Source organism: Alligator mississippiensis, chromosome 5 (genome assembly GCF_030867095.1).
Source record: "Alligator mississippiensis isolate rAllMis1 chromosome 5, rAllMis1, whole genome shotgun sequence".
NCBI classification, from domain to species: Eukaryota; Metazoa; Chordata; order Crocodylia; family Alligatoridae; genus Alligator; species Alligator mississippiensis.
Window position 1 is genome coordinate 135,965,996 of NC_081828.1, and position 21,134 is coordinate 135,987,129.

Genomic DNA, 21,134 nt, shown 5'->3' on the forward strand with positions numbered 1-21,134 from the left:
CTGAATTAGTTTCAGAAAAGATGTTCAAATAATTTAAGGTTTCCGGTTTACACTGCTGCTCAGTAAGAAACTCCTGGACCAGCATTTTGGACTTTGTGACTGTACACATTGTTCACCAAAAACAGAGCATTCAATTGATAAATATCCCACACAGAAGCCAAGGCATCAATGAATCAGTGTGCTAACACACTTTTATAGAGCTAGAATAACTGAAGGGCAGGGTAGCCCATAGTAACAGTTTCACTGGGCCAGCCCTGACATTTCCCAATTTTGGGAAAAGTAAATGTTACCCAGCATGAAAAACAGACAAAATAAGTGTGGGGATGCTGGAAGATGGTTAGCATAGACAATAGGGCTAGAGGAGCACTGTACTTGCTGATAAAGGCAATGAATTGGTCTGAAAAACATAACTGCGTGTAGCAGCGGCAGTTAGTCCTGCCCATGGAAGGAAAGAAAATAGACATCAGCAGAGCAGCCTCTGGATTCGGACGCACATTTGAAGATGTGTGTAAAGGAAACAAAAGATATGAGACTTTTTTTTCCCAAATAAACTACTGAAATATAATTATTACATTTTCCCTTTCACAGAGTGGGACTCATCAGGGAAGAAATTATGGTAAACATGAACTTAAGGGCTCACATGTGACTTGCTGTACATTGAAAAAAACAGTATAATCTTGCTACTGCGTAGCAGAAAAATGGTGTATAAAGGAGTTAGCCAAAGTGGCCGCCCTCCTCAGATGAGTCTCCAGTGTGGAGCAACTGCAGAATTTAGATCCGATGTTTTACCTGAAAGATTTCTAAGAAGTGTTACTGTTTTTCTTTTCTTCCCTAGCTCCCATGCCGATATTGCTGTTGCTTCCCTGGCTTTTGAAATTCTCAGAACAGTTGGACACGAAAAGATCAAGGCTACCAGATCAAACATCACTCCACAGACCTGACTGAAACCAAAAGACATTTGTGCTGGTCCATTCCTTGCACTTGATTTAGGATGGCTGCAGATGAGTAGAGTAGTCCTAATTCAATCAGCAAAACTGTGTGGGCACATGCATACTTATGTTTGCTTTCTTCTCTACTTAAAAATACGGGAGAAGTGGAGAAAAAGCAATAATTTGTCTGTTGAACTTAATTCAGTACCTTCTTAGTTTAACCAAAAGTGCTTGGCAGTTGTATTTTGAAAAACACAAATTAGAAAAATGCAGATACGTACAGTAGGGGAGAACTGTTCGTTCCATCCAAACCGTGATACATTTTCATACAAAATGGTTGATCAGAAATGGAATGTTTTCTCGTTGAGAGAAACTGGAGAAATTACATTTTTCTGAGTAGGACAGTGACTTTTGCACACGGAATGATTTCTGAAGCACTTTGCAAATGTTAATGACGCAGTCCTGGCCACGCTGCAGGGAGGTGGCATCATCCCCTTGCACAGATGAGAAAACAAGCTCAGAGTGTGAGTGATTTCCTAGCGTCTTACAGAAAGTCTGGGACACAGGCAGTAGAACTGAGATCTTCTGTCATGTAGTTAAAAGGCAATTTGCAAAACCAGAGAAAGCGTTCTAGTTGAAGTACAATAAATGCCTTCATTCACACTTCCCTGTTCCAGTGAGTTTTGGTTAACAAGTGCCATATGCACAAACCAACCTGTGGCAATTCTTAGAACAATTTTAACACACTTCAAAACTTGGCAGTTCTGTTACAAGAACATTTCATCCATGGGGAAAATAAAGCGACTTTGACAAGGAAGCTTTCAAACTGGGGCAGAGCAAACGGCCTGTTGTAGCTATTGTTTGACCTTTCTCCCTCAACTATGCTCCCCTACATAAATCTGCAGTCATGTTCCACTTAGTCTGGCAGAAAGCAGGGCAGGGTGGCACCTTTTGTAGGCAACAACCTACTTTGTCAGATGCTACTTTATCATAGCCTCTGACAAAGCAGGCTGTTGCCTATACAAGCTTATGCCTCTGAACCAGCTAGTCTCTAAGGGCACCGGGGTGCCGAGGCGGGTGTTTTAATTAGAGCAGCTGTCGGGAGCCACTCTGATTAAAACACCCACGGCGTCTCATGTATTCAGCGTCCTCACTCAACAAGCTTTAAAGCGCCCCCTGCCACCATTTTGAAACACAGGACGCTGAATACACAAGACGCTGCAGCACACTGGATGGGATGAATCGAGTCTGCGCCAACGCCACCTAACCAGACTCTGTCAAAGTACTTTAAGGTGCCACCCTGCTCTGCCTTCAAACTAACTGCTTTTGATACTGGCTAACTAGTTTGATGCTCCTGCCACAGCAGCGGTTGTTCCATTATCTGGTTAGCACTGATATCACAATAAGGTGAAATGCCCAGTCAAACTGCGAAATGAAAGTCTCAACTGCAGGACAGCTACAGAATTTAGTTGAACCTTTTAAGCTTTCTAGTTACTGCCTACTAGCTCCCATGATAATGGACTGAATCTGCAAAGGAAGTTAGGTGCCTAGCTGTTACCTTAAGTCCCAAGATAAACATTTGGGTGTGAAGATCACAGTAGCACCTCTCAGTGCTGTCTTGCCCTGTAGGCATGGGAAATCCCTAGGTGTGGAGTTTCTGCCAGTAGATAAGCACAGCTTCTGCCACCGCATCCTGGTGCCATCAAGCTTTTGGAGCCCTAGCGCACACTTGAGCCTTAGTACCTGGGAACTTGGTGCCTAACTTGAGACTGAGAGTACCACTAGACAGCAGGCTGCTTAAGTCCCTCTGTGGACATAGCTCATCAATCTTTGGGCTTTGAACATCTAGTCACTGACAGATGAGTGCTAGCAGAACAAGTATTGCCCTCCCTAAAATAACATTTTTTAAACACAGACAAGCCTGGTTAAGATGCATGACATGGATTTATTTGCTAGTTCAGTGACAGGCAGGCTCGCTCACTCTCTGTCTCTTCATAGGGCCTTGTTAGCAGGCTGAATGAAGCACTAGCCACATTTCAGCACTAGTTTCCAGTAAAGGAAATTTCCTGTAAGTGAACAAATACTTCATAAGTCCTTGTGCAGTATTCACTTCACTTTGAGCTATTAACACGCAGGAGTTCCTCTCCATTCCAGGATAGGGTAGTGAAAGCACTCTGTAACCTTGACCACTTGTTCTAAACAACAGGTATCCCTTTGCTCAAAGAATTTCAGGACTTGCTGGTTTCATTAAATGCACAGAGTTTGAAACCCTGGAGCTACTCAATGAAATGTTACAGGTAGGCACTTAAGCCAGTGTACATTCCTTTGCCAGATTCCCATTTATATTCCAGTCTACTTGGTGTCTTGGGTAGAAGTCATTTTTTTTACCGACTGAACATAGTAACCTTGTGGTAAAGTATTTGCATGAGCTTGCAACCTTTTAGTATTGCACATTTTTTGTAAGGTCCTAGATAAAGGGTTAGTTTCAAACCATCTTGTGCTATTTTACAGTAGCAGCAAAGGAGGAAAGGTGGTCTGGAGGAGGTAAGCTGTTAAGCCATTGGAGTTCTTCCTACACTGTTCTGGCATTATCCTGAAATGATGCAGTACTTTATACAGTCTGATGCCCTGAGAAAGGAGGAGTCTCCATTTTATGTTAACTAGTTCTTTGTTTCTTAAGATGGCAGCTGTACATCCCATTAAGTTGTTTGCATTTCCATAGTGTCTGTAAGTCTACTGATAAAATAATCCATCTTCATTAAATTTGAAAAGCAATGGGTACCCAAGCTTCGTAACCCACAGTCTCCACAGCTCAAAGTAATGGAATCTGTGACTTGAGATATACCCATCTTCTATGTATATATAAGGTCATTGCTAGGTTGTGTGTTAAAATGCAAGCTTGAGTGAAATGCTGTGGTATCTGCATTAGATAGGTGAGCCCTAGGGAGTGCTGGAGGTAAGTGTCTTAACTGATAAGAATGTAAATGTCTGATACCTTAATTCATTTCCATACTTTTAAGTTTTGGATGAAGAGGGCATGTCCTAATCCAGCATTAACAATCAGTGTATGTTTCTTTCTTTAGTTGCCTAGCCTAGAGGCATATTGTTTTAGCATAGTTCAGTAGTTAACACCCCAAAATAATATGGAATATCATGTTTCTGGGAAACAAATGAAATTATGCTCTTAGTTTTTGAAAGGCTGCACTATGCCTTAATAAAATCCTTTAAAAACTTTTCTTCCTACTTAAAACTTGGAAGTTAAGTTGATCAAGACTTCATATTTACTAGTCATGCCTGTTAGAAGAAAACTGAGTAAGTCATGTCAGTCACTTCCCAACTTGTCACAGAGATGAAAAGCTATAGGAACCAGGTGTATAGCTACATTTAAGCAGGTTTGTCTGTGTCCCTTCCTTTCTAGCACATGGGGCATGTTGAAGTGACAGCAAACATTTCTGGATACTTCACATTCAATCCCAAGTGTCAGCAGAAGTTACAGGCCCAAACCCTTACAGACTGTCAAATATCTGCCAGAATTGCATCTGCTATAGCCAGGATGCTCCTTCATTGGTCAGGTCATATTTTTGCTTGTCAAGAGTGCAAAACATACTGTGGTCCAAATCAAATCTGTGAAGTGGCTAATTCTAGCTGCTTTGCTGTTAAGCCAACTCAAGCTAGAGGTGTCATTGCTAGTCAGTTTGCATTTCAGGTACCAACACCCTCTTTGCCTACTTAAGTATGCTATTTACAATCAGGAATCCAGTATTTGATCCCTGGTTCTGGATGACAATTATGGTTACTCTCTTTATAAACAAGGCAGTAGGGTAAACATAGGCTATGTTTGGGATTGGATATTGCACAAATACATTTAACTTTGATTTCAGCCATGTTATGGAAAAATGCAAGAGGTAGGAAGAAACATGAAAGGTCAGTTGTAAGATAGTGACTGCTTCATCACAAAGCTGTAATGAATTAGATAGGCAAGTAGATGCAGATCACAAGAAGTGCAATTCTCAGATGTGCTTCCCCCCACCCTTACAGCTCAGGGAGTTTTGTTTAGTATGAAACTAATTTCAGTGGGGAAACTTGTTGTAGGTGTTCTGTCTTTCACCCAAAGTACACTCCCATCCCCATGAGGGCTCTAGTATCTGCTTCAAAGCAGTAGATGGCCTTACAGAGGAGTGATCTCATGTAGAAAGGTGATCTACATATGCCATTTACAGAATCAGCTCATGCTGATTCTGTAAATGGGGCACAAGACTTGTTTTAGAGTTCTGTACACCCATAGGACAAGGCAAATGGAAAAACTCTTCAGTAAGATGCTCTGAAATTCCTTTCAACTGTACTTGTAAATTCTTCAGTGCATTTGAATTAGAGCCTAAAACCACTCTTGTAAAATCAGATCACCAACATGGACTGCAAGAGAGTGCTGCAGAACAAGATAGTGCCAAGCCAGTCTTTGTGACTGGGTGCTTGCACCTGTTAAAACAAATGCTTTATACTGTAGACAAAGCAGGAGTGAGACATGCTGCCTGAAGTAAGGTGTATAGTTGATTGCTATGCTCAGAACATAGAACTAGTTTAGGGATTTGGCCAACAAGGTATGAACAAATTTCAAACTTTTTATACTTTGCTCCAGTACCCAACAGCAGAAGAACTCAGTACTAAAATACTGCCAGCATCTGCAACAGGGAAGACCGACTCATGTTCAGAACTGCAGCATGCAGGTACTGGATAGATTGCTTTTTTGCAGAAGTGAAGATGAGACTACCATTAGGAGGGGTTTTATCTTTGCCATTTCAGCTGTTTTGGGAACATCCATACTTCTGACCAACCACTTCTTTAATTGTCAGACTAGAAGGGACTTTTCTCTGCAACTATGCTTTGTGTACATGTAGCTACATGAAGCTGGGTTTGCAAAAAAATCAGACCACGACTGCAGCAGTGAATTAAAAGTTAACTTTAATTCTGAACCATTTTTATAACTGCATTTTTCATGAAGCATCTGTATCACAGCAGGCTACAATAACTTTGGGATAAAAGGCAACTGGTAAACTGTCCAATACAAGGTTCCAAATAAACAGTTCTTACTGGCCCCTACCCAGACATATCCCAGTAAAGTTTTTGATCAAAAACATGAAATAGATCCACCTGCTTATTTTAAGCATATTAAAAAGGAAACTAATTGGACCATTTCTATGTGTCTAATTTTTTTTTTTTTTTTATACAAAAAGGCTACACAATGTTACACTTTTATTCAGAATACAATTAGAGCGATTATGAATTAGTGTTCTACACCATTACTTGATCCTTAAAAATTAGAAACTGCTGTAGCATATTCACTATAACTTAACACTACGAGAGACTTAAAAAAAAAAAAAAAAAAGAAAAGAAACAAAAAGCTCCCTAAACAACAATTACTGCAAAAAGAAAGGCTACTCAAAAGCAAGCAAGGTCAGTACCATTACAGAGATTAAAAAAAAATTAAAGTTTTTAACAAGCAAGGCTAGGGTTTGATAAATTCCATCTTGCAATTCATTCTTGTGCATTCCTTGTTTCTTGAGTCACTCCCAAAATCCATTTTGTATTATTACTCCTCGACCAAAAAGGACCAGAACAAAAAGTTTACTTCAATTGTTCCCATAGGAAACTCAGCTTGGTTAGTGTGTCAGGCACTTTCTGAGATACTAGCCCACCCCTCGAGCCCTCTCAGCAACTCTACAGGCCAATCACAACGCAAGTTCATTCAGACAATACAGCTGTGTAGGAAGAAAAAAGAAAAAAAGTGGGTTACTTGAACATGTTAAGACTGCATGAAGCTGGAGCACAAACAGGGCATCGTTAATAATTATGTCCACACTTCACATCAGGAGTCACAAAGTAGGAGCTTCAGATATTCCATTTGATGTTTTGACAAATCCACATAAGCTGTTCCCTCCCTGCCACCCGAGTTCTCAATTTGGTAGGTAGATTGCTTTAAGTTTTGAGCGTCTTACCTAAAAGGATGATTTACAGGTCAGTATCGAACCAGGCCAACTGATTACTGTCACCTGGAGGCAGCCCATCCATAAGGTCCTGGGCATGTCCCAGATCTGGCAGCCCATCAACTGGGTAGTCAGCACCAGGGTGATGGCCACCCATTTCATGCTCCATCATAGGGTCCATACCCAAGGCATCCTGACCATATCCGCCAGAGTGGAAAGAACGGTAGCTAGGATCTAAGAGTTAAGGGTGGCAGAGGAGGGTGGGGGGAGAAAGAAAAAAAAAAAAGAGGCAGCACAATGTTAACAGATGTTAGATGCATCAAAAGCTGCAAATTATCAGCGTGTGATATTTGTAGGTTCTCTCCTCCCCCAATTTGGCCAAACTAAAAGAAATTAGATGGCTACAAACTGATCTACCATGTAGTGTTACAGCTATTCCACTGTTCTGAACAAGGCAACCTTTCAGTTGCTCTGCAGAGAGTGCACTGCCATTGGAAGCATAAGCAGATTCCAGCCAAGCCATTTAGTCTGCAGAACAGTACTAAAACCCCGCACACCAATGCTGCAACAGAACAAGACCAGTAACTGCAGTCTGCTTCTAAAACATGCTAGTCAAAAGGCAGCTTGTGCCTAGTTCTCCAAGTCTAGAATGACCCAGGTAATATATACTCAAGCACTAGGGTTTGTTTTTAAAGGAAAACTGCAGTTTAGAAATACTTTTTAGATGGGTTGAGGTTAAAATGCATTTAAACTGCCCAGCACAAGAGTTAGACTACCCCCACTCCCCCTGTGCTTGTATGTTCTCTTAGATCCCACTGAAATAGGACCCAAGGTGCTGCAAAGCTTATTAGGCCCAACAACTGGGAATGTTTTCAGATCAATCAAGTCTCCAATAGAGCCTTTCACTTTTTGCAGTTCTCCTTTAAAGGCTATGAATTGAATGTTGCCAGGCTTAACTTTTAAAAACTTAGAGGTCAACAGCAATGGAAGAGACCTACCATCTGGGCGATATCCAAGAGGTTCTCCCTGGGCACCGATATCAATTCCAAGGTCTGCAGTCTAGAGGAGGGGGTGCATAGGCAGGGTAACAGGAGGGGGGAAAAAAAAAGTGATAAGTTGCATCTACTTCAGGTGACAGATGTGTGTCAGGCAGTTCTGCCTTGTGATGTTTAGGTGGTTAGTTGAGCTCCAAGGAACACTTCTGCTAGAAACAAATGCAACTGCACAGCCATTGTCCACCAGGACTCAAGTATCTGGTCTGATAACACTATCTGCAAGTACCTGACAGTTGGTGCTGAATAGTTTAGTTTTATGCAATTACTGTGGTGACTTGTGCTCTGAGACGGAAAAGTATATATGTTCCCTAGTAAACAGCCTTAACAACACTTTTAGCAACATTTTAACTTGGTTTTAATTCAGTGGGCACCCAGAACTTTTGGGCAATCATGTAAGACAGGTGTCAAATGTATCCATCCCCACAGGTCTGGATAAGGGGCACAGGGTCAATCTGCCAGCTGGATTAGGCCCACAGACTACTCCACATGTTGGACGAGTGCACAGAGTGATCCAGCACAGGCATTTCCTGCAGTGCACACCTCAAAGCAGCCCTAGCTAAAGGCTCATTACACAGAGCATGTGCTGCATGGAGATGCCCACATCAGACTGGCCCTGGCACGTAGGGCCAGTGTGTACCTGACCCAGACCAACCCCAAAACCAAATATGGCAGGGTGCCACATGCCCCACACTGGCCCATTCCAGCCACAGTCCAGGGCTCATGCTACATGCAGTGTCTGGGCACCAGGCCAGCATGCTTGCCCTGACACAGGTACAATCTGTGGGCCCAAATTTGGACCAGCCCTGCAGCGTATGTGCAGGGCTGGTTCACCAGACACCAAACCACTGCTCGTTGCACTGGGTCAAACCCTATACACCATGTGCAGTATGCACCAGAGCAGCCTCACACACCACATGCAGTGTAGAAGAGGCTGGGGGTGGCATGTGTTGCATGCAATGTAATGGAAAAAAAGGGGTGCCCAAAACCTAGACCAGATAACAGGTTTTCCATAAGCCAGATTCAGCCCACAGGAATCTTTTACACCCCTGACAAACTCACATGAGCATTACAGTGTTTGCCTTTGTTCTTCCATGATAATGGGAGGGGGGAGGGAAGGGAAGGCAGCAGCATATGGTAAAAGCAGCTGTCTCTACTCAGCCTAGCTTAGTGTTAATGTCCAAGAACTTTTCCAACATGTACAGAACAGTTCCTGAAGGTGCACACAATTGTGCACCCCACATCCCTTTGTCAATGGTGCCTGGTACCGATAAGCTGCTCCGAGTCTCAACTAAACTAAAGACCCAGGAGGATTTGAAAGTTTTCAGCAACAAAAGCAAATCTGAGGCAGTCTGACCACCCGGCCTTTCAGCAGCTGCTATTTACCTTGGGAAAGATACTGAATTAGTCAGCAGGGCTTGTCAATACAGAGAGGGGCCGTCTTGCTCATAAGATGGTGCCAAGATTGAATCTGTTCTTGTTTAGAAACTCTAACACCCAAGTGGAATGAGCAGCACTTCTGCCCCTTCTGAAGGCCAACTCCAGCGTGTCCCAAGAGGGAAAAAAAAAAAAAAAAGAAAACAACCAACCAACTTAAACAGTCCCAATGCTCTACCCCCCCCCCCCCGCCCAGGATAGCAGAAATGTGTCATATCAAACCAACACCTTCCTAGGTGAAAGCAGCTGTGTCCTTACTGTGCCCAGAAGGACTTCATTATGCCAGACAGAGCAGCAGTTAAGACAATACAATATACTACCTCCTCTTTCTCATGGGGGGGGGGGGGGAAATCTCATCTTAATGTCCAGAGAATAGTTCAAAGCTTTGCCAACTCCAGGCCTTCTGGAAGTGGCACAAGCCAACCCCCACCCCCTTCCCCTCCATCTCTTCCCAGAGACAGTGAAGGCTTAAGATACTTCAATACTGGAGAGGTCTTTGTGGACCTTGGAAAAAAACCTGCCCTTCTGCAAGTACACCAGCTAAATACCACATGCACAATACATTGCATCCTGATCAGACTGCATTAAATACAACAACACAGATCCAGGTCAGTGCTCAGTGTCTAGGTGGATCAAAAAAAAGCTAAAAACACAGACCAATTAAAAGAGTTACTGAAGAGCTAAATATTCACTGCAGGTTCATTCAAGGTAAAATCAGGACATTTAGGGTGGGTAGTACTTTAAACAGCAGTATGAACCACTTTATACGTGACCAACGTAGACAAACTGTTGCAACTCTTGTACAGAAGGTTGAAAAGTAGTTTTTAATAAAGAAGATATTTTATCCAAATAAGGAAAGAAAATCAGTTAAGAGCAGAGAGTGAGTGCCACGAACAGCAAAGATTTGCATTTAATATCATTAGCTCCGATTAATACCTAGAACTGGAACTGGGTAAGGGGGAAAGTTTAGGGTTCAGTGCTTCCTTTAATTTTCAGAGTCTGACAGTTTTGACCAGTTCCAACTTTTATAGTAAAACCTATCAAATAATTTGGCCTGACATCCCTCCAAGGTAGGCCTAAGGGAGCAAAGAACACAGCTGCTATTTCATTAGCATCTCTCAAAGAAATAAGTTACAATAGCATCTTTGACAGCTACCAATAACTGTCAAGTTGTTTCAGAGACCAGCAGAAGTCATCTCTTAACATTCTAGACAATACTTAAATAATCCCAGCTTACAGGAGAAGTGTACATCATGCTTAAAGCCCTTTTTTCCTCCTACTGAAAGAATATGATCCAAAATGGATGGACAATGTACTACAGGGGGGGGGAAAAAAAAAAAAAAATACAGCTAGTCATGGCAAAGGTTAGAACAGACTGAATCATGAACAGTTTTGTGGGGCACAGAAGGAAGAGAAGTATGCGGGAATCAGGCCTTATAGGGAAAATAAGGTTGGTACAAGAATGTGACCTACCTCATTCCAAGCCATTGGTTCAGTTCTGAACAGGGAGCTTGTCAACTCAACTGAAAGCCGTTTCTTATAATCCTGTGGTTTGTCTTCAGACATTCTGAACAACACTGCTGCTGCATATGTTGCTATTGAAGAAGAGTAAGAATTTAGCAGAGGCCTTTCACTGAAGAAAGAATCTCATTTTTAAAAGAGTCTCAGTTTTAGTTCACTTACCAACACCCTCGTTTCTAGAGTGAAGCAACTCTGTTAGAGGAGCAGTAGCTCCTTCAGCTTCAATGGCTTCAGCCGCTTCCTTATCTTGAGCCAGTTCACATAGTACTCCTGCAGCTACTCTCTGGATGTTCTCAATGGGAGAATACAGCAACTAAAGCCAGAGACAGATGTTATCTATCAACAAGGTGCAGGGCATCAAAAGAAGCCCACAATTAAGAGCTCCAATGAGCAAGACAACAGGCAACTGCAAGTCTTAGCTATCCTCTAAACAGCCAAGTTTCACAGTAGCTAGGGTCAGAAGGGACCTGATCAGATCATCTAGCCTGACCCCCTGCCACAGGCAGGAATAAATGCTGGGTCCACAAGACCCGTGATCATCTAACCTCTTTTTGAATTTGCCCAAAGGTAGGGACAAGGACCACTTTCCCTAGGAAACAGGGTGGCCAGAATCTGGAACCAAACTCTAAAATATTGCCTCCTGATCTCTGACCTAAACCTGTTCTCCATCAACTTATTACTATTGTTCCTTGTCACCCCAGGTGGTGCTGGGGAGAATAGGGTCTTCTTATTTGCCAATAATCTCCCCTGATGAGCTTGTAGGCAGCCACCAGGTCCCCCCTCAGCCTCCTCTTGCTGAGGCTAAACAGATTCCCTTTTGAAGTGCAGCGCCCAGTACTGGACGCAGTACTCCAATTGCGGCCTGACCAAAGTCGCATAGAGGGGGAGTATCACCTCTCCGGACCTGCTTGAGATGTATCTTTGGATGCATGACAAGGTACGGCTGGCCTTGCTGGCTGCAGTCTGGCATTGGCAGCTCATGTTCATCTTGGAGTCATTATTGACTCCAAGATCCCGGACAGCGTGCTTTCCACCCCCTCATCCAAGTTGTTAGATGAAGATGTTAAACAGTGCAGGCCCAAGGATTGAGCAGTGGGGTCCCCCAGGGTTCACATCACGCCAGGTTGAGTACAACCCGTCCACCACTACTCTGGGTGTGCCCCATCAGCCAATTTTTTACCCATCCAACTGTGTAGGCATCAATGCCACAGTCACTTAATTTATTGATGAGGATGGGGTGAGAGACCGAGAGACCTTCTTAAAGTCTAGAAAGACTACATCCATGGTGACACCATCATCCAAGAATTTAGTTACTTGGTCATAAAAGGCAAATCAGGTTGGTCAGGCAGGACCTGCCTTTGATGAACCCATGCCAATTACTTACCCAAGTTAGTAGCCCTCCTCCCAACTGTAGCGCATAATGGGCTAAATACCCACAAATTAATCATGTGCCTTGTACTTAAACCAAACTGCACTCAAAGACCACAACAAGGAACAGATTCCACTAGTCAGGCTAGCCCTGGTAGTGACCTATAAGGAGGCCTGGCCCAGGAAGCTCACAGAATATAAATGCAACAAAAGCCAACAGAAGCCTCAGGAAGTAACATGATCCCTGTTACAAGCAGAAAAGTAACACTAGTTTACCTGCACAAATAGCGGGATGGTATTTAGACCCCTGATTACAATTCGATTGTGAACATCTCGTGCAAGAATATGAAGAGCTCCAGTACAGCCTTCAACTATTTCTTCCATGCGCACACCTTCCTGTGTACAGAATGAGAATACTGTAACTCTTGGGAGGGTTGCAGTTTATGAGCCTGCCATAGGCTAGCCAGATTAAAAAAAATCACCAGTGGTCAGCTCCAGCACTATCCTATGCAGCACAAGTCTTAATTGATGCAAACTGAAACAGCAAACAACCATCCTTCTAAAAGCTAGATTCAAGCAAGGCTTTAAAAGGACTAGCTGGTGTTTTCTTCCCCCAACCCATTCGTAAGTGCTCATTAGGATCTGCCTATGAATGGGATAAGCCATATGGAAGTGAAGTTTAAAAAGAATATCCTGATTTTGCACAGTTCTAAGATGACAATTTGATGAGCAAGCATCCATTTAATTCTACAAGGAGGTGGGATAACAGACTGTTAACAGACATTATCCCCATGGTAGACAACTTTGCAAAGGTGTATTTCAGTTTTTAGTGCTTCATTAGTCTGAGTGTCTCCAACAATGGTTTTGCTGCAGAAGGACTCAATTGTAATTGAAACAATTTGCGATTCAAACATTTGTTTAGCAAGGCTATGGGCTAAAAGAAAGCTACTTACTGAAGCCGTACTTGGCTCCAACTGAATTTAAGCTCGAGTTCTTACACTACCAAACACCAATTCTACTTGTGGACGGGCAGTTGCCTTGGCATACAGCACACAATAACTACTGCAAGCTGTGACCTTTAACTAGGCTACATGACCTATACTGTCTGGGGCAAACAAATGCACAGGAGAACCTAGTGCTACAGCATACACACTTAAGAAAAACATTACCACCTCATATAGTGCCCAATCCAAATGGGCACAGTATACAGAAAATTAAAGTGTCTAGTTTCAGATTCACTAACAATACAATGTAGCAAACTAAAAGATCTTTAAATAATCACTCAGTGGTGGGGTATCACACACTTTCACACAATTCTGTCTAGCTTGTTCTCCCATGGAATCTAGCTTTGCGAACTGCATTCCAAAACAAGACAGCTTGCCTTGATGGAATTATATAGTGTGTATGAAAAAAACAAAAAACCCCAAACTCAAATACACACATTCTTCCTAGCACCCAGTGGTTAATGAGAACAAGCTCCAGGCATGCAGGTTGGTTTTGTTTTTTTTGGAAAACACCAACAGAATCTGTATTGTCCACCCTACCTAGACCTTCCAACAGTGTGCTCTAGACTCAATTATGGGGAAAAGCCACCGCACTCATTTGGATCACCTACCACAAACTGCTGTTGTGTTCCACCCATAGAAGTACGACGCTGGGTATCTTGATGTGCTCTGACCAGCAATTGAACTAGCCGTGGAATAGCACCTTGTTCACGCAAGGGGGCATGATTGGCTGGGCAGAGTGCAAGATTGCGGATCAGACCAACAGTAGCCTGCAATTGGAGGGGGAAAGAAAGAGGATTGAGGAGCTTGTACACTTGATACAAAAATGCAGAAACCCCTGCAAAATCTAGCAAGTTGCTCAATCTTCCTACCCATTAGTATACATCACTTATAACATACACCCCCACTGTTTTGCAGCCATATAAAAACATAGAAATCATACTGAGCTTTGCTAAGTGACAGAGAAAAATACAGGCAGGTCACATTAAAATGCTAAGATAATAAGATATAGGGAAGTACCACCTGTTTGTACAGCATTTACCTTGATTAGAGGCCAATGAGATGGTGGATGCAAGAGTTTAACAACCACTGGAAGCCCATAGTGCAAACGTACTGCATTTTGAGCCATCTCAGCTTCCTGATGTCTGCTGGTGAGGTGACGAAGCGCACAGATAGCAGGTTCTGTGATATCCTCCCGGTCTCCAGCTCGAAGTACAGTGCGCACAAGAGCTTCAATGCCACCAACTTGGCACACCATCATCTTGTTCTTGTAATTGTTGCAGGTAAGGTTGGAAAGGATGCCAGCAGCACAGGTTACAACATTGATATCATCTGATCCTAAAAGCTGAACAAGGGTTCCTAGAAGGCCTTCCATTCCTTCCTGCAGCAAGGGGGGGGGGGGGGGGGGGAGAAAGGATGTTTTAATCTCATTTTACAGAGCTGTTGTTGATCCCTAGTAAAGAGCACTTACCTGCTTGGTTGCAGCATCTGAAAGATTTCTTAGAGTCCAAAGACAATTCTGGACAAGACGCTGGCTTGGATCTGTAAGATGAAGTCCCAAGGCCTGCATTCCACCTAGAACAAGATGTGATACCTTAGTATTAAGCCAGCAACCTTCCTTTGGAAAGCAGCAGTTGTGCAGATCTTCATCTCACAAGATGTTAACTACTTTCATGAGCTTGTGAGGATTTAAAAAATTCCCATGGAATTCAAGATCGGATTTAAGGCGGTTTGGTACCAAACCAGGTCAGTCCCCGGGCTTTGTCATCAGATTCCTGCTAGTCAGGCTTAGGCTGAAGAGTGTTTAAGCAGCAAGTTACGCTTCAAGCCCAGTGGTTCTCAACCTTTCTAGACTTAAGGCACCCCTCAGATGCAAAGTAATCCTTGTTAGCCTAAAGTCACTCCTTGGAAAGCATTAGTTCTTAGCATTCACTCGAGTACAGAAAAATAAAAATTCTTCCACTGCAAAGAACGAAGGCCCCTGGCAGATACTACATTTGGGACACAATAGCTGCTTACAAAAGTTAAAAACCCAGCCATTTACTTTCAGTTTGGCGCACCCTCCTGCAGAGTGCAGCACATGCCCAGAGGAAGCACTGCATTAGTTTGACCTGACCTGCCTAACATCTGTATAGACCGGGTGCTTCAGCAGGGCTTTATCTAATAGCATATTGAATCAAAAAGTGCCAAAAAGCCCCAGTGAAGCACCCAGTCTATACAGACATTGAGGAGCAGGGTCAAACTAATGAGATCTCTTCTGGTAAAGTGTTTTTTTTCCTCCCCCCCAGCCGCTGGTCTGTCAGCAGCAAAATTACTCTGTTAATTGCAACTTAAATAGCAACCCACCACACATTTAGGGACTTAATAGCACTACAGTAAGGGAAACCTGGCTTTCAACCTGTTAGTGTAGCGGGATCCCAGGCTCTTTTTACACTAGGGGTGGGGAAAGTCCAGCCCATGGGCCAGAAAGGGCCCATTATATACTCCATTTCCCAGGAGCCCTTTGCCTACATCCTAGGAATGCCAGAAGTGGTGGGGCCATGACAGCACAGGACCTGGGCTTCCCTGAGACCAGCCTGGGGCACACAGGCAGCAGATCGCAGCTCCTCTTTGGCTCCGTCCTGTGCTGTCCCCATTGCAAAATCCCAGCCCTGGCACAGCTCCACATCCAACCATGAGCCCTGGCAGTATTGCTCAGGCCAGTCATGGAAACCCTGTGCCCATGATGTCACAGCCCTGCTGCTCCTCAGGTCTCCATGGAAGCTGGCCAGAGCAATGCTGGCAAAGGCTGCTGGGAAATGGAGTCCAGTCACTGGCCAGATCCACCATTTTGCCCACCCATGGTGTACATGGACAAGCAGGGCACAGCTGGGATCCAATTCCCAAGCAAGGCACAGCTGGGATTGGATCCCCAATCCCAACCATCATGCCTCCTGCCATGCACTGTGCATATTAAAACATGCACAGCAGGAGGCATGATTGTTGGCATCGGATTTCAATCACTCCTTCAAAATGAGAGTGTCAGCAGCCTGAAAGATCAGAAGAGGTCAGATTGTTTTTAAACAATATGCATATTTGGCAGACTAGAAGCCTACACTGTAAAGCAAGTTCAATCTAAAGAAGCTAAAGCAGGGATTCTCTGCCAGGGTGCCTTAAAATATTTTAGAGTGCTATAAGGAGCTGCACAACATTAGCACTACTAGATGTGCAAGCATGCTTGCACAAGAAATACCCACAGATCTTGAAGCGGAATCCATAGTATTGAAAACAGTTATATATCTTGGTTCCAGTTACAGCTTAACAGCTTTAAGATGTAGTCTTAAAAAGTCAGCCATTTCTCTAATACACACTGCATCTCAAGGAAGTAGTGACTTAAGAGTGAGGAATTTGAAGCTTTTACTGGATTTCCTTATTTCCATAAGGATCAATTCATGGGCTAGCATGCAGTACTTGCTACCTCAGGGATTCTCAACTTGCATGCCATTAAATCTTTTTAAAAAGGATCTTGCAGCTTTTCCACCACTCCTGCTGAGCATGCAGGATGGGACAAGGGCACTCATTCCAGGGCCCTGAAGGGGACCTTCAACTAATTCAGCACATGCTGCCCCCCCCCTCCCTTTACTGCAAGGCAGGCTCATGGAAGGCAGTAAAGACAAGCAGCACTGGAGTCCTGTACTAAGCTAAGCAAACCTGCTGCTTCACAAACCCTGATTATTATTTAAATAAAAATTTTAAGTTCTCTGGTGAGCTAGAGAAAAATGCAAATCTAGTTCTTGCATTTTTTGTCCAAAGCTGTTGGGAGAGATGGGGAAGGACACAGGAAATCAGCACTACACAGTGTAAGTAATCATAACATTTTCTGTATCCAAAGAACTGCCTAATACAGAATGCATTAAATATTCCTGTATTTATTTGGCTTTGTGATAAAAATTGTAAAAGGACTCTAATGAAAAGTATTACTTTACTACTCACCGAGGAGTACAGTATAACTTCATTGCAACAAATCCCCTGGGATCAAGGGGAAGGAGTTCATTTAAAAAAAAAAAAAAAATGTATGCTAAAGTATAGGGAGTCAAGTAACTGCATCATGACGATGAAACAGTCCAAGCAACAGGAATGATTTAAGAGGGGTTTATTATACACAGGGTTTGTGACAAAATTATGCTGCATTACTCTATTTTTCAGGAAGTTTGATTTCTGGTTTACTTCAAAGTTACAGACCTGTATCTTTTCCTTTGGGAGACTAAACCTTCATGTTTGAGAGAGGAGTTCCTGCAATCCAGCTTAAAAAGTCTTCCTATCATTGCTACTTGCCCATTTGTACCACCTTACATAAATCCATTCCTTTATGAGTACTCACTCCACCTCCCCACTAGACTGAAGGTCTAAATTCAGAACCAAGTTATGGGGGGATGCCTTGAGTCTAAGACTGAGAACCACTGGGTTACTACACAGTAGTTAAGATTACATGTTCCCATGAAAGATACTTACCAGCTTCAACAATAGCAGGTTTGTTACTAGAGCAGACTGATAGCACCTTCAGCACTCTACTTGTGGTCCACAGTAGTTTCTCATAAGTGTAGGTCCTCATAATGTTAACTAGAGCCTGGGGTCCACCACTGGCCAGAATAATCAGCTGCAAGAAACAAAAAAAATAGTACTCTTTTCAACTATCATTCAGTTCTCTGGCAGCGGTCTTTCTCTGCACCTAGTGGCAGAGTCTCACAGTTCAATGGCTACATAGTGATCTGGGGTGAGAGTTTAACTCTGACATTTTAGGTGACATTTGGAGATCTTAGTGTAACGTCAAATACCAACATCTTCCATGCTGTACTGTTATCATAGCAAACTATTCAGCACCATTCAAGAGGCCCAATTAGGGCTCTGAGGCATTGATTTACCTTGCTCTCCTGATTCCCATAAGCTAAAATCTGAAGGCAATCTGTTGTGATGGCCAGGAATTTAACATTTGTCTTGTTGAGCAAGGCAACCATTTTCTGAAGCCCACCAGCAAGACGGACAGCCATCTTGGCACCTTCTTGATGCAAGAGGAGATTGTGCAGAGTAGTAATGGCATAAAACAGCACAGAGTCCACAGGAGACCTACAGAAAAACAAGCAAAACCTGGTGAGTACTTGCATCTACTTACTGGTAATAAAACAGATAAGATGTTAAGATGGTAGTCCACATACCCAAGCATTTTCACTAGTGCAGGAATGCCTCCCGATTTGAAGATTGCCAACAGTCCTTCACGGTGATGTGAAAGGTTGTGTAGTGTACCTGCAGTACAACGGGCTGTTTCCACATCATTTGTATTCTGCATGGTACGCACAATGGCAGATACCATTTGAGGAGATCTCATGATGGCATGGCGAGAGGCTTCCTTTTTAGACAGCTGGTGAACCATAACTGCAGCCTTATTCACCACCACCTTAAAAAAAAAAAAAATATTGAAGTTTGAAACAAGGTTTCAGTTTTCAAGTCAATTAAAAGGAATCCTGCAAACTGGCTAAGAAAACAAGCATGTGCATACCTGGTCCTCATCATTCAACAGTTTGGTCAGTTCTGGGATGGCACGAGTTGCCAGTTCTGCATCATCTTGGTAGTTTATCAAATTAACAACAGCATGTTTCAACATTTGGGATGGTTCAGCCAGGCGTTGCACATTAGTTGGATGAGCAGCATCAAACTGTGTGGATGGGATCTGCATACCTTCATCCAGTGTTTCAGGAAACATAGCAGCACGTACTCTCTGAGCTCTAGTCATTGCGTACTGTCCATCAATATCTGAAGGGAAGATTAGTTACTAAATGCCTACTCAAAAACTCCCCCCAAAACCACCGTCTCAAAAGACAGGGTGTCAATTAAGTATTCAGATTTATATACATTGTATACCAAGCTTGCAAGTCATCTAAAATATAAAGCCAACAATACAATGGAGACCCTCCATACCAGCCACTTGCTCCTGGGTGAAGGACTGAGAGAACCCCTGCTCCCACTCGTACAGAACTTGTGTTGTATCAACATCTTCTTCTTCAGGGTTCCCTTTGCCGCTCAAAGAGGGAGCAGTTGTTGTGGCACCAGAATGGATACCAGAGTCCAGATAAGATTGTTGCTGCCAGTGACTGACTGCTGCTTTTCTATCTGGCTCCATTGCCATATCCAACTCCATCAAGTCAGCTGCAAAAGAACAAACAAGGCTGCTTCAGACAAACTTCAGATTTCAAAATTAGAACAGTTAAAAGATTGTGATCCAGTTCTCTCAGACTGAGGCTTCACCACTCAACCAATTCAGAAACCTGCAAACCTGACCACCTAAGTAAATAGAACTATTCGAGCAGCCTAAACCAACCCAAGTACTTGGCACCTCAGCAGTAACTTGATTCTGTGACCAAGGCATTCAGGCCTTCCATCTTCCTCACGTATTCCAGGAAAAGGACTGACCTGCTTCTCAGCCTGTCAGCAGGCTTAATACAAGTATGCTTAAAAGTTCATGCTCTCTCTGCCATACCTTTAAATATTTTAGTAAAGGGGATAATGCTACATTCTACATAACCGTTTTGAAATAAAAAAAAACTTTCAGATAAGCAAAGTGTGATGCACCATACATACCTTGAGTAGCCATGTTCTTTTTTTTTTTTTTTTGCTTACAGAACTGTGGCCTGCTGTATTTCAGAGACCCTAGAAAAAGGGAAAATTAGAAAAAAGAAAATCAGATCTCAGAAGCTGTAGAAAGCTAGTTCAGAGGCTGAAGTTATACAAGGGGATTATCCCAAGAGGTTAGTAGTCTACTATGGGCACACAAAACCAAAGATTTAGATACTGCCCAGGCACTATTAAAAGAGCACACATCCAATGTAGGAGCAGAAACATCTGAAACCACATCCAGGCATACTTTCTGCTGGCAGAAGTTCCATGGAGAACATTTACCTCCTGAGAAAGTTGACTACAGAAGAAAGAATGGAAGATTGAAAACAATTACGTCACTTGCTAGAGAGGATGAGAAATAAGGAAACCAGCATGCAAAAATTTCTCAGAGGAACCTTCAACCAAGCATTTAAGCCAAGCTGGGGGTTTTGTACTAACTGGAGTAACACAAACCACACTATTTAATCTGCTTCTGGTGCAGACTTCCCTCCCTACCTCAAGTCAGACAGCTGCTATAGGAATCAGTCTTACATCAGTTAAGCAGAAAAAAAACAAAACAACAACTGGATGGGGGGAGGGGAAAGAGGAGAAAGGAATGGGAAAGTGGGCCATCACCCATGAAAGTGGGCAAGATCAAATTAAGAATTCTCCACTTGGTGTAAAAATGAGAATTTAGTCTTGATTAAAAGATAAGAAGTATGCATTCCTGGGGAATAATTTAAATCAAATCCACAGAACTCTAAAAACAAAGCCTAAACCACCAAGCCCCTACCAGCCTTTTGGACAGAGCTGACATTATTCCCTGACAGTTCAAGTGCATCTGAATAGGGATAGTTTCCTTTTTTCAGACAGTATTTGTGAAGGATATACAAACTTAGACTGAGGGTCAAAAATCAAAATTCTAACAAGTTAAAACTATTAACAACTCTAGCCCACCTACTCTGAGACCACAAAACAGTCACTTCCCTTTTAGAGCAAATATTTTACCCTTCCAGTTTGCAACAGCATTGTTTAAAGTGACCAGCTGAAACCAAACCAAGCCAGTGCCACTTAAGAGTACAGAATTTCCATCTAACTTATATTTGTTAGCATGCTATGTTTGTATTTCAGGTACCTTTACTTCTAAATAATATTTTTAGTCTTAAAAAGGAGATATCTGACCTTTCCTTCAGGAGCTACTAGCCATCAAGCTAA

At 42.8% G+C, this 21,134-nt stretch overlaps 2 protein-coding genes across 4 annotated transcripts in view; one reads left to right on the forward strand and one right to left on the reverse strand.

Moving 5' to 3' along the window:
* ULK4 (unc-51 like kinase 4) overlaps positions 1 to 6,327 on the forward strand; it is a 468,513-nt gene extending 462,186 nt beyond the window's left edge. For both annotated transcript variants that reach the window (XM_019483510.2, XM_019483506.2), the window contains exon 37: positions 836 to 6,327. In XM_019483510.2, coding sequence (XP_019339055.1) covers positions 836 to 941 — 106 coding nt within the window. In that variant the 3' untranslated portion in view covers positions 942 to 6,327. The remainder of the gene's footprint in view (positions 1 to 835) is intronic.
* Positions 5,872 to 21,134, reverse strand: part of CTNNB1 (catenin beta 1) — a 31,976-nt gene continuing 16,713 nt past the window's right edge. Inside the window, exons 2-16 of one of the 2 annotated variants that reach the window (XM_006258718.4) lie at positions 19,905 to 19,973; positions 19,245 to 19,472; positions 18,826 to 19,079; positions 18,485 to 18,723; positions 18,194 to 18,395; positions 17,784 to 17,928; positions 14,764 to 14,867; positions 14,335 to 14,673; positions 13,904 to 14,062; positions 12,565 to 12,684; positions 11,083 to 11,233; positions 10,873 to 10,994; positions 7,909 to 7,969; positions 6,923 to 7,144; positions 5,872 to 6,685 (exon numbers count right to left, since the gene is read on the reverse strand). In XM_006258718.4, coding sequence (XP_006258780.2) covers positions 6,936 to 7,144; positions 7,909 to 7,969; positions 10,873 to 10,994; positions 11,083 to 11,233; positions 12,565 to 12,684; positions 13,904 to 14,062; positions 14,335 to 14,673; positions 14,764 to 14,867; positions 17,784 to 17,928; positions 18,194 to 18,395; positions 18,485 to 18,723; positions 18,826 to 19,079; positions 19,245 to 19,472; positions 19,905 to 19,917 — 2,346 coding nt within the window. In that variant the 5' untranslated portion in view covers positions 19,918 to 19,973 and the 3' untranslated portion in view covers positions 5,872 to 6,685; positions 6,923 to 6,935. The remainder of the gene's footprint in view (positions 6,686 to 6,922; positions 7,145 to 7,908; positions 7,970 to 10,872; positions 10,995 to 11,082; positions 11,234 to 12,564; positions 12,685 to 13,903; positions 14,063 to 14,334; positions 14,674 to 14,763; positions 14,868 to 17,783; positions 17,929 to 18,193; positions 18,396 to 18,484; positions 18,724 to 18,825; positions 19,080 to 19,244; positions 19,473 to 19,904; positions 19,974 to 21,134) is intronic. The other variant, XM_019483512.2, reaches the window with a different exon arrangement.